Source organism: Lates calcarifer, linkage group LG10 (assembly GCF_001640805.2).
Source record: "Lates calcarifer isolate ASB-BC8 linkage group LG10, TLL_Latcal_v3, whole genome shotgun sequence".
NCBI lineage: Eukaryota > Metazoa > Chordata > Actinopteri > Centropomidae > Lates > Lates calcarifer.
This window is the reverse complement of record NC_066842.1, coordinates 16,131,454-16,144,705: the sequence shown is the minus strand read 5'-3', so window position 1 is coordinate 16,144,705 and position 13,252 is coordinate 16,131,454. Positions and strand designations below refer to the sequence as shown.

The window sequence follows — 13,252 nt, the reverse complement described above, 5'->3', positions numbered from 1 at the left end:
AAAGTCTGAAGTGACTGCGAGGTTTACCTCTATCTGAGCTGTGTGTTTGGCATAGTAATGAAGGGCGTCATCCTTCTCACTGTCGGGGTCCACCCCTGACCCCTGCCCCAACACCGAACCTGGCCTGAGGCTCTGCTGCAAGATCTTGTTGTGCCGGGCCAGCTGGGATTCAAAAAGAAAAGTTTTATTTCAGAATGACCATAAAAGGAACTTTGAATCATGAGACAACGTCAGTCAATAGTTGATTAAAGATCATCACAAAGCTTTTACATTTTTCATAACAATGATGAACCCTTGGGAGAAATTCAAATTCCACCTTGCCTATGATTCCCAAGATTAATCTCAACATCTTGCACCACGAGGCTTTAAATAGTGACAGAGAGTAAAAACAAGAAAATGAAATTTGGCATGACAGTAGAAAAAACTAAATAGAAAAAAAGCCTTGCCTTATTAATAGCTCAGCCCTGGCGCAAACTGAGGTACTAATGATAGATGAATGGATAGAGATAGTTCACAAAGTATATACAAGGTCGTGGCCTAAAGTAAAAGTTGATAAGTTAAACAGCTCTCAGTTACATACACGTGCAGTTCAACAAACTGCATGTGATGATGCAGAGTTTGAAGTAACTTTTGTGGTATTTCTGTTTCAGGTAATTAAAAATTGCTAGTCAGCACTGTCTGACAAAATGGACTGTACTGGTCTTTGTGCAGTCATTCACCAAATGTCGATTTGAACTTATCCAACAGCTGCCCTATATCACCTGATGTTGCACACTCAGAGATGGTCGTCATTTTGACAATGATGATGACTTTGTCACTGCTTAAATGTAACAACAGGATAAATTCACCTTATGCATATTAACATGTATATAGTTATTTGAGGTAATAACAGATGCCAGAGAAATATGGCCAGATGTTAAAAATTCAGAGGAAATTTTATATTCCTTCTTTTCTACTTTTCAATGCAGGGTGTACCGCGGTGCATAAGGAGATATTATTATATTATAATTATAACAGATTTGAGAGATGTCTGTCCTGTAACAGTGGGATGTAATGGAAACTGTATTTTAGGGTTGGATTTTTTTTTTCTTCTTGTTTTTCACATTGCACTTATTGCTTTTTTAAAAGAATATAACTGTCAAAACAGGGTGACAAATAACGAGTTTTTGTAATTCTGCTCATCTAAATCCTATGGTTGCATGTGAAAAAATATGTATAGTACTTTACTGTTTGTATTTTTATGATCTGCTGTTCATTCAACATTTGCTCTTGATTATCCACTTGTTATCCCACACACTTAATGCCATAAATATCTTCAAAAACATTTTCTAAGTTTGTGTGTCATTATTGTGTGGGTGTGTGCGGGTGTGTGTGTGCGTGTGTGTGTGTGTGTTTGCATTCTCGTACTCTGAGGTCAAAAAGAAATCAACAGTGGGACAGTCAAAAACCCTTTCCTTGTCATGATGAAACTAGTCTGGTTGTTTGGACCAAAATACCCTGTCTGACACTTGGCTCTAAAGAAGCAGAAGTGAAAACCCGCTAGACTCAGCCTGCCCTCTCCAAACTGTAGGGAAAGACACACAAGATGCACACGCTTTCACGGTACAGCTTCTTCCTCAGTGGCACAACACACCCGTCTCATTTCTCTGCTGTTGGTACCCTGGTAAACCACATTTGTTTAGTAGTATAGTGACTAACTGCCTCAGTGAACACTTGCAGCCCACCTGTCTGCAGAAGCAGTGTCACATCCTGAAAACTAATTTAAGCAAACTGGCAGAGTGGTTCATCCACAGAAGAGCAGTCTTCCGTCATTGTGTAGACAGACACACACACACACATAGAGCAGCTCCTGCAGTAGAAGGCCCTGGGGTGAGCAGAAGGTCAGACAGACAGAGAGGAAATGCAGTAATGCCTCAGTCACAGACAAAAACAAGCTCAGGCATTTTTATTACCTGGTGGGCCAGGATGTAAATGTTGTGCCCGACGTCTCTGGGCTTGATCTGGTCTCCAACACTGTCCTCATCCTCCTCACTCTCTAGACCTTGGGTGTAGGCTTCCTTCATCACATCCACCTGAAGCACAAAGGTTATGTCACTGCTCCTTCCAGTGTATTCACTTGCAAACAGATTTTACATGGGACTTATCTGCATTACACACACAGACTTACCAGTTCGGTGGGTCTCATCTTGTAGAGAATCTTCTCTGCGTTCTCGCTGTCATGGCGGCTCTCCATGATAGCCAATAGGAGCTTGGAAGCATTGTTCTACAACAAAATGATCCACTAATGAGCTCACACAACTGTAATTTAGGAATTATTGATTCCACAAATGCAATTTTTTAGCAAAATTACTAATGTGATGTGAATGTGTAATGTGATTCATTTTAAGAGGAAAAGCATTGAACACCTCTGCAAACAACTAAACATAAAGTATAGTCCAAAAGGCTCCAATTATTTGTTAGTGTATGTTATGTGTATGTTATAGAGAGCAGCCTCTCGGGACTCTCAGAGACATTGCTGCTTACCTTGAGCTCCAGTACCAGGTCCAGGCGATGCTTCCCCAGGGGGTTGATGGAGTTGACAATCAGTGCTATAATAATGTCAATGCCATTTGACTCATGCTTGGCTATACAGGTCTGGAAAATTAAAAAGGGTATAGTTAGAGTCGCAGCACAAAAACAAAACATTTGTCAGAAAAAAAGGTGTCTCTACTTGCTAAGTCATGCATAATGTGTTACCTTGTTAACTACCAACTGAACTATGCCCGTTGTCTACCCTAACCTAACCAGCCCTCCCCCTACCTGGTTTTCATGGCAGGGTCCCTGGCAGTACTCTGTGATGGTTTCCAGGGTTTGGCGGACCAGATCCACATTGCTCTCATTTATATAAAGGCCCAGCAGCCCAAGGCCTCCAGTGGTGCTTCCACAAATACAGTCCAAGAACTGAAGAGTCTCACACACCAGATTGTAGTTCGTCTTGTTGTTCTGGTTACGCAGAAAGTTCTGGATTCAGAGTAGAAAAAAAAAAAAAATCAATTAGCATTCAAGTTAACAGTTACTGGACATTGAGCTTTTTACTGTCAATGACAAAAGCATGCCAGTACCTGCAGGTCTGAATTGTGGTTCTCACAGAGCAGCTGTAGGTAACGTAGGATGGGTTTCATGATGGTGATGGCTGGGCTCATCTGAGTTTCCTCTATAACCTCCTCGGCCCCAGTTATCTCACTGTTCTGACCGAGGCCCTCAAGGTCGGGATCCAGCTCCTTTCTGAAGGCACAGAAGGCCTTTGACGTCGCTGAGGAGGCCTCCTTCAGCTGCCCGCGCATGTCCTCCCTCATATGAAGGCCTGAGTCTTTCCCTAGGGCAAAGAGTGGAGAGAGAAATAAAGATGGAAGAGTCAGTTAATTAATTATTGGACAGTGCAGCAACATTTGGCAGGAGATGGGTCTCACTGGATAGAGGTTAACAAGTTTGCCTTAAACATGCACAACCTTTTTGAAAGCAATGTCTGCCTGCACTATGACATTCTAGACATATTAAAAAATGACATTCAGAGACCCCCCTCAACAAGTGGGTGAATATTGAGTGGGGTTCTGTAGCATGAAAGCATTGGATCTCAATACAATGGTCTTTTGATAGGCTTGTGATGTGGGCCGTCACATGGCCTCTGACATGTGACTGCGGGAGTTTGGAACAACAGTCTGCACAGAGGTCAGCAGAGCAACATTTTGGATTTATCCGCCACTATTGTTTTAAGTCAAGGCTGAGCTGAACTTCAGGACCACACATACTGTAAAACCACTAAGATTTTTGAGTTTATATTTGAGCTGAGTTTGTGGCTTTTCATCCAGTTCAGGCCCGTTTCTATGGAAATGCTTGCCAGTTCTCAGGAAATGACCTCTATGACTCAGTGAGTCACTTAAATGCACATCTCTGGGTACTTCATTATCACCCAGTGGGTACACTTTAAATAAACGTTACTTACTTACTCTCACCTTCAGTTTGACACGGTGGTCTGCTGCAGGTGGAAGAGGTGACAAATGTTTTCTGGTCTCACTCAGAACTTAAAGTGAGGATCCATGGTGCATTGGGTATCATTTCAGTACAGACAGGTTAAAATGCATTGTTAGTTGACTGTACCTTTTTTGAGCCTGACGCTACTGACATCGCTGTCATCGTCCCTTTTTCTGCAGCTGAGCTCAAACATGTTGACGGACACAGTAGCTCGGATCTCTTGCTGGGCCAAACGCATGCGGTCGTAGAAAACCTTGAAGAACCTCTCAGATTTCTTCTGCTTGTACAGTTGGGTGTAGAAGGAGTTCTGGGGGTGGGAGTGAAAGTGGCAATGAGTATAAATCTCCTAGATCGTGTGAATGTGTTCTGGGTTTAGCCAGTAAATGTGTATTTGGATGCCTATGTCACAGACCTGTATCTGTGTGTTTCCACCCTGGAGAAGGGCGATGCCCAGCAGGATGCTCTCCTCAAACACCCGGTCATTCTTGGTGTTGACGATGAGGTCAATCACCAGCTCTGATGCCCCAACATTATCCAGGAGACACTGGATCTCCACCATGTTGCTGCCTGGCTTGTCAGAGTCCAGCATGGGAGTACCTCCTGCAGAGATTTAATATTAACATTTCACATAACTGAAGAGATCTACCTGCAGACATTACTGTCATTTACTGTCATTCTAATAAATATATTCCACAACTGTTTGGACAGAAATACAGTATATATTTATGTGGTGCTTTCAATCTGGCTAAAGTGATTCCTCAAGTCTGCCAGTGATTGTCAAACAGCACTTTTCCTAAGAAGCATGTTAGCTGTCACGTTAGCTGCAGTTGCACTGAGTTGCACTGCAGTGTCTGGGTGGGTTTATTTGGGGTTTTCAGTACCTCCAGATGACGGCTTGACAAAGCCGCCAGATGAGCTGTTTCCACTCCCAAGCTCTGACTTGGAGAGAAGCTTTTGATTTCCAAAGTAGCGTGTGAGGAGAATCTTTCTTAACTCGTTTCCCTGTGGAGACAGAAATCATAATGTTAAATCCATATCACAGTCTGAGAGAATACCAGCCTCAAACTAGGAAATTCACATTTTTACTACATTTTAAAAAGTAGACATTTTGTGAGACTTAACCATAAAGATAATGCCAAAATGAAGGACAAATTAAGAAATGTCCCATTCGAGAGAATAATTGTGGTGAGGGTGAGTGCGTTTTCACTGGCATGAAAACCATCCCTTAAGAGGGCTGAGCAGATTTCATCTTCTACCTAAAGGGAATGATCACCATCATCCCATGATGCCCCTCTTCCTTGATGGGAGCGGTGACTTGTAGAATAACAATGCTCTTATCAACAAAGAAATTGGAGCCTCTTATTGAGGAGCATGAAAATAATAGTGCTGTCCAACGACAAGATCCTAACTCCGGTTTTATGAAAGATTTTCAGTTGGCAGCTGAGACAGAAAAAAGCTAACAAAAAGATAAAAAGCAGTTATATTTAGGTTTGTTATAATTAGTGCTGGTCTTTCCTGAAATCTTTAATATTGATGGTCTCTTTATTCTGGTCTAGAAAATGAGACCATATGAAAATGAAAGTTGACATCAACTTAGACTTTTTCTGATCAGACAAGGTTGTCTCATGATTGCATTACCTAACAACTGCAAACACTATAGCCATCAGGTTTCATGTACATTTAGGAAATACTGCATTAGCAAAACTACTGTGCTCTTACTTCACATCTATTTAAAGACTGCATTTTCTATCTCTTGTGATGCAGATGAGCAGAAATGAGATGAGAGGACTCATGGAGATAATCTCCCTATGATGGTTGTGTAATCCAAGTGCAAGAGTGATTGACAGGTGGGTGACTTGCAATGTGCTTGTCACCACCTATTGTTATTGTACAACAGCAGAGAAGCATCAGATGGAAGATGGATGGGATGGTATATAAAGAACACAAGCAAGGTGGTCAGCATCAGTTTCTATAGCAACCTGACAACTCAAAATGGCCTTGTCCTTATTGATCAACAGGGTGGCAGGATGGATGAAAAGATGGATAAACAGATTGATTGAAGGGAGGAGCAAAAGAATGAATGACTGTGGGGAGCCACCTGTGGTTTCCATGGAAACGTGTTAGTAGGACAATCAGCCTTTCCATGATCTATTGTACAGGTGGTGGACAAAATAACACCTGAAAACACTAGCAGTTTCTGATGAAACTCAACAGTTTGAGGTGTTGAATCGCCTTATTGATCATTTTTTAGGCTGTAGGTAGCGGTGTTATGAAGCAATAATTAGTCGATGGGCTGATCACTAAAAGGTTTATCACCAAGAATTTTAATAGGTGATTGATAATTAAAATGAATGATCACTTGATGAGCAAAAATGCCAAAATTTTGCTCCTGCTTCTTTGTAAATCAAATATATTTGGTTGCTGGGACAGAATGTATAATCTGAGGACATTACTTTGGGCTCTTGATGGGCATTTCTATAGACCAAACAGTTCACTTATTAATCAATAAATTAATGGTTGGATTAATGAATAATAAAAACAATCTACTGTTCCTCTCAGTTAATGCAGATTTCCTGTATCTGGCATACATTTTCATAAGCTTTGAACCTTTTTTGCATTGCATTATTCAGCAGTGTTTATGTGATGCACCAGGCAGTGATTATCTGGCCTCTTTGTCCCTCCGCAAGTTCCCTTATTGTGATTGTCACACCTCCGTTAAAGCTGACACATACTGCTAATTAGTATTCAGCTTGATATGACTCATTTGTGTAGCTTCTTTGGAAGTGTTGTTTAAAGTAGTTGCCACTTACAATAAATATATGGTGCAATGCAAACATCACAGAACTATGTCTCTGCTAGACACTAAAACTGAATTATCAATGAGAAAGTGATCACTATTGATGGTTTATTCTCAACAACACTCCAAACTGGGACCTTCAAAAAGAGACTGTCAATATTTTGACAGTGAGAGATCAGACAAATGAGGCACCTCCATGCGTCATCATGAAAGCCACCCACACAGAGTCCAGCTGAAGAGCCTCAAACTAAATGCACCGAAGAGCGGAGACGTGGAGGAGCACGTGTAGCTGATGCTCCCTGTGTCAGTAAACACTCCATCTCATCTGCAGTCAGCAGAGACGCTTGTCTGCCTGCACTGTCTGGCTGAACTGTCTCACAAACACACACACACACACACACACACACTCACACACACACACACACACACACACACACAGACAGACAGACAGACAGACAGACAGGCACGCACACTTCTTGAATTGAAGGTGAGGATCCATTGAGCCAGCCTCTCTCGTTTTTACACAGCAATGCACAGACACACACTCAGTGCAACTACAAACTCAGCACTACACTCTGTAAGGCAATGCATCCCAATGCACACACTTTGACTGATTGCAGATTGAATCATGTTTGACTTAACATTTCCCCTTTTCTGACAGAGGACGTGTTGGTTTTGCACTACTCTCAAACACCAATGCAAGAAACGTTCTTGTTGGGGGAGGTTTGAAGGGGGTGGGGGGTGGCAGGGTTTTGCTCTTGTTCACCTCCCTTCTGAGCGATGCAGTCTGCTGGCTAGGTCTGCAGAGAGAGAGGAGAGGAGAGGAGAGGCAGGATGGCTGTAGAGGAGAGTCAGCCCAGCCTGACTCATCTGCTTGCTGCTGCATTGACGAGAAAAACTCCAGTCAGGTGATGTAAGAGCCACGAGAAAGAAAGAGAGATAGAAATAGAGGTAGAAAAACTGACAGAAATAAGAAGAGGAGGAGGAGGAGGAGGAGGGGGAGGTGGTGAGGGAGAGGAGGAAAGGAACAAACAAAACCTAGCAAGGAGCAGACAGTCGTGGCGTTTTAAAATGTGCACCGGCACGCCACACTGCGGCTCTGGTGTCCAAGCTGGGGATGAGCTGCCGATCCCCATCTCCGGCATCCTCGCACTCCCCCCTCTTCTCCCCTCCCTCCTCCATCCCCCTTGCAGCCCTGCTGTCTTGCAGATCTCTCCAGCTCCGGAGAGATGTGCGGAGAAAAAGACAAAGACACAGCCTGCCCTATGCTTCTTCAGGTGGTCTGAGAAACGCACGCAGGCAGCGGAGGGCAGCACCAGCTGTGAATCAAGACAGACAGTGCCAGGAACAGGCGGGGGAGGTTTGAGCCACTCAGGTCAGACAAGGTCGATTATAGCAGAGACTCGAGCCACAGAGGGGCAAAATGTTACCCAAACAAGGTTCAGATTGAGGGGTGGGGGGGTGGGCTAACAGTTTGCTTTTCAGTGTTACTTTTTCCCACAACAGAAACAAGAGAGGACCCTGGGTGTGTGTCTTTTGTAAACAGCGTGGAGCACTGATCAAGTACACTGTGACACAGCACAAGCAGAGTTTCCCCATAGGCTACGTGAGGGCTAAGCAACATCTGACAAGTTTACCATCAGGAAACCACATTTTGGTCTCAGCAGAAACTTCAGTCAACACACTATGTTCAGTACAGAGTTTGAAACTCTACCTTCTGAGCATTATTTTTCATCATTAGTACCCGATACTAAATTTCAGTTAGAAACTCAATCTGATCATGTACAGTGTAAAAGCATGGTGTTGCATGTTATCTAATAAAGAATGCTGTTGTCTCTAAGGAGTAAGAGAGCTTGGAACTGGAGGGGAAAATGAAAAGCTGGAAGTGCGAGCCTTCAGTAATATAATACATATCCATTTCAAAGTTTGCAAGGTTTCTTCACCAAGGGGGTTATTTCCTGAGCAGGAGAGAAAGAAATCACAAAACCAAGACTCATACAGTCATTTTATACCAGTTTCTGTGCAAACACTATGGGAATATGAAGAGAGAGAGTGAAGACAGAGATGACACTGAGGTCATGTCATTGGCAACACTGCCGAGATTTAGATTCTTCAGTTGAAATTTTTCATTTTTTTTCATTTTAGGCAGATTCCAGTATTGTTAGACCCAACTCTTTTTACATTTTTTATCCAGGAATCTATATTTCTCCACCAGAGTTTTACTCACTCACAGCATAAAGAGAGACAGCATTTAGACATTTATATTTGGAAACAAAATGGTAATGCTTTACTTTATGGATTGTTATTTTCCAAATTATTTCCTAGAAGAGTTCCTAAAACTCCTGGAAATATTTAATCTGGTACTAATAATAGAAAAAGTTCTGAGACAATTACTGTAGTTAAATGTTTATAAGTTATAAGCAGTTGATGAATTAGAGATTTTCTTGCAAAGACGTCTTTATTTAAGAGACACGTGCAGATGCACGCATCACGTGCCGTCATTTACAATGTTTTCAAGCTGCAACTCCACAGCACATAAAATGCTTTTACCCAACAAGCAGGCACATCAGCAAAACAAATTAAGCCCACATGTGAGAGCAATTGGTGAGACTGGTTCAGGGAAATACAAGACCAGCAGCATAAACAAGCATTCAGCAAAAGACCAACTGTTATCTGGAGAGATCACTATGGAAGCGTGCTTAACACTGTTAAACACTGATTGTGCTTGTTAGAAAGACTGTGATGTTGAAGTTAGGTTGGCTGGCAAGGCAAGGTTTGTTTTTCTCATCTGCCTCACCGGTACCTGAGCATGTGTAAAAGATGGACAAAATATGAGAAACTCCTCACAATAAAATATCCCTTAAGTAAAAAACATTTTGCTGAGGACTTGTCAGTCAGCCCATCACTTTGCTCCAGGCTAAAATATCTCAACAACTATCAACAACTATTGACAACTTGTACACATACTCATGGTTCTCAGAGGATGAATCCATCTCACTTTGGTGACTTTTCAGCACTAACACCAGGTCAAAGTTGTCACTTATCTTGTGAAATCTTAACATCTGCTAGCTGGATTGGTGCAAAATATTGTCTGGTTCCCAGATCATGTATGTGACTTTGGTGATCCCCTGACTTTTCATTAGCACCACCGTGAGGTTCACATTTGTGGTTTTGGGTGTCTCAAAAACTACTGAATGTCTGTACCAGATTTGATGGCAATCCATTCAGTAGTTTTGACGATTGCCACAGCAATTCAGCCAAACACAATTAAATAGTCTACCTGAGTGAATACAGATTTGCTTTAATAGAGGTATAATCACTGATGTCATAAGTGAGTTATCATGGCAGCATATAGGAACTTTCAAAAGGGCACAATAGGTCGATAATTACAAGCTAAATTACTGGTGCATCACAAATATTGCCAAATTATGCGATGTGGCAAAGGGAGTAGTCTCAGACTATGATGACAGACAGTATCTGCAAAATGCATAAAGTGGCTTTTGTAAAGTATTCTATGGTGTTTCCATTATTTAGTCCACCAGCTCTCTGCATTAGCAAGACAGGAACCTGGAATCAATCAGTACAAACAAGTTGTAATTCATATAATTCATCCTGTCACTCGTCATGTGCCTCCACGAGCACAAGTGGCCTAACTCACATGCAATCAGATTCAAATAACAGGCTACAAACTGTGTCGAAACACTGTTCACAGGGACAATTAATCTCATTCATAGTGGCCCAGCAATTGCAAGTGTTTTTTACAAGACACCTCTTTCCTCCACTAGAGCTAAAAAAGTTCAGCAGGCACTGTGCTTTTGGTCTGAGGGCATTTCTACACAGGGTACACAGACTTCCTGCGCCCAGTCAGGGCAAGACCAGACAGACAAACAACATGTGCTAATCCCTCATTGCTATGGAAACCAAAGCATAATACTCAACTAACAGACACCTGACTGGTGGATCTAGAGAAGTGAGGGCAAGAGGAAGGAAAGACAACCTCAGCAACCTCTGCTCAGGTAGTAAAACATGCATGATCATTATTATTATTATTATTTGGTATTACTTAAAAAGTTCACCAACTATAAAAGCATTCAGGTTGCAGATTTTTTTTTGTTGTTCCTAACTTCAACTTTCTGATTCCAGCATGCTGTGTCAGCCTGAATCCAGCCAAAGGTCAAACCATACGAGGTATCCATGAGCTCAGCCTGCTGCCTGCCTGCCTGACCTCGCTCCCTGTTGATGAATCTAAGCCATGTTCCACTACTTCCATCAGTAGACAGATAAACAGGGAAAACCCTGCAGGATGAGCTCACCCAGGGACAGCCAGCGTGGCACTGCATGCCTGGGAGTGTGCGTGGGTGTTTGTGCGTGTGTGTCTGAGCGAGGCTTTCCGTCTACATGTGTGCATGTGATGATCTTAGCATCGAGAGGGTGGTAATCTGTAAATCTGCTTTGCCTTGGGCAGGTGGTGTGAAACTTGGCAAGCAAGAAAGAAAGAGGAGCAAGGGACAGGAAGAGAACGACGGACAGGGAGACTGACAGCGTGTGAATGACAGGGATGAGTGTGAAAGAGAGGGAGGGAAGAGAAAGAGAGTGAGAGTGATTTTTTATTACATAACTGGCTTTGTCAGTCCTCTGTAAACATGAGGACATGCTTATACGTACATAGACAGGACAGCACATTACATACATTTGCATGCATGTGTTCACAGAAATAACTAAGATATACACTACTACAAAAAACATTTTGTTAGTTGCCATTGTGTCAAAAGAGTAAGGATGTTAAATATTTTTCTCACTGTCAACAAATCCCACGACAAGACCAAACCAACAATGAACTGATCCTATTAACAAACAAGCATTATATCTTATTCCTCTGTACCATGGACCTCCATTATTGTCCAAAAATGAGTCACAGAGTTGCCACGCCTTCATTACAATCAACATAGGCACCGCAGTTTATTTCGAGTCAGTCCTACTTAGACTGTCCTGTATATATATAATACCTGTTCGCATTAAATGTGTATTATTCAGCAGGAAAATAGTCCCCAACAAATGTCTACTCCTGTTTGAGTGATGTTTCCTGACAATTATAGTGCCCAGCTGTTTTTTTACTTCAATTTACTTCATTTTTAGAAAAAAGAAAAAGACACTAGAGTATATATATATTAGTGACCAGTTTTTAATGATTTCTTATAGTTGTGTAGTTATGTGCCACAGTCAATGTGGGGATGTCAGAGACAGACTAACAAATTGTTGGCTTTGGTTTTTCATGACAAAGTATAGTCAGCCTTTTTCTTTAAAAAACAAAGTGCATAAGATGAGATTTCAAACTAAAAGTCTATCATGGTGTTTAATGCTAATTTCCTCAAATGTAACATTTGAATGTTATCTCAGAATACAGAGTCAGTATGCATCAAACAATCTTTCAAGTCTTTTTTTTTCCCAAAAAACCCTCACTCACCCAAGACATCTTGGGTGCAAACGGGAGCACAAGCATTTATAAAGCTTCCCTTATCTGACAGCCTAAACAAGTGAAGTGCAGAAATAAGAGCCAACACATCTCTCTATATACTCAGACTGCTGCAGATCTTGTATTGGCTGTCTGACCAGCTACCGTGGCCATGACCCAGGCAAACAGAGAGCAGGGCTTGGGTGGGACTAGAGGGAAGAGAGATAGAGAGAATAATACGGACCAGCAGACAGAACACGATAGACTGGGACAAAGCATGGAGGGGCAAAGGAGGAAGAGGGAGGCAGCAAGTGGACAGAAGAGTGAGAGTAAGGAGGGAGGGAGGGAGAACGTGATGGTCCACGTGACGCTGGCTCAGCCACTGCAGGCTGTTACGTAAGCGCACCCCCTGCCCTGTCTCCTCATGGACTGAGCAGACTCTGCTTCTCTCCAATCCCTCACCCTGCAGCCGCTGCCCACTTTTTTTTTCCCTTCCACTCACATGGCTCCTCACATGGCTGCCTCACTACCTCCCTCCCTCCCTCCCTCTCTCCCTCTCTCCCTCCCTCCCTCGCTCACTCTCTCTCCATCTCCTTCTCTCTCCTCCACCCACCAATTGCACCCCAGGGGAGCCACCAACCTCTGCTGCCTATGCTGTCACTCTGTCTCTCTCTCTCTCCCTCCTTCTGTTTTTGTCTGTCTGCCTCTCCCTCTCTCATTATTTCCATCAATCGTTTTCTCTCTCTCTCTCACACTCTCTCTCTCTCTCTCTCTCCTGTGCAGTGAGGCTGCAGCTCCACGCTCAGGGCTACAGGGATATGACAAAGAGAGGCCACAAATACATGCTTGAGCACACTCACGCACACCTACACAAACTGACATTTCACATATCGTTACCGCACTGTCTGGCTTCTCGAATGCACTGAGCCGCTTTTAAAAAGTGACTGTTTTTCCACTTTGAATTCCTCTGATCTTCTTCCACACAACTGTTG

At 42.7% G+C, this 13,252-nt stretch overlaps 1 protein-coding gene across 1 annotated transcript in view; it reads right to left on the bottom strand.

The window, feature by feature from the left end:
- Nucleotides 1-13,252, bottom strand: part of itpr2 (inositol 1,4,5-trisphosphate receptor, type 2) — a 53,396-nt gene that overhangs the window by 14,905 nt on the left and 25,239 nt on the right. The window contains 9 exon segments of the mRNA XM_018664216.2: nt 28-162; nt 1,953-2,072; nt 2,168-2,263; nt 2,524-2,634; nt 2,800-3,000; nt 3,102-3,355; nt 4,138-4,318; nt 4,424-4,611; nt 4,893-5,013. Coding sequence (XP_018519732.1) covers nt 28-162; nt 1,953-2,072; nt 2,168-2,263; nt 2,524-2,634; nt 2,800-3,000; nt 3,102-3,355; nt 4,138-4,318; nt 4,424-4,611; nt 4,893-5,013 — 1,407 coding nt within the window.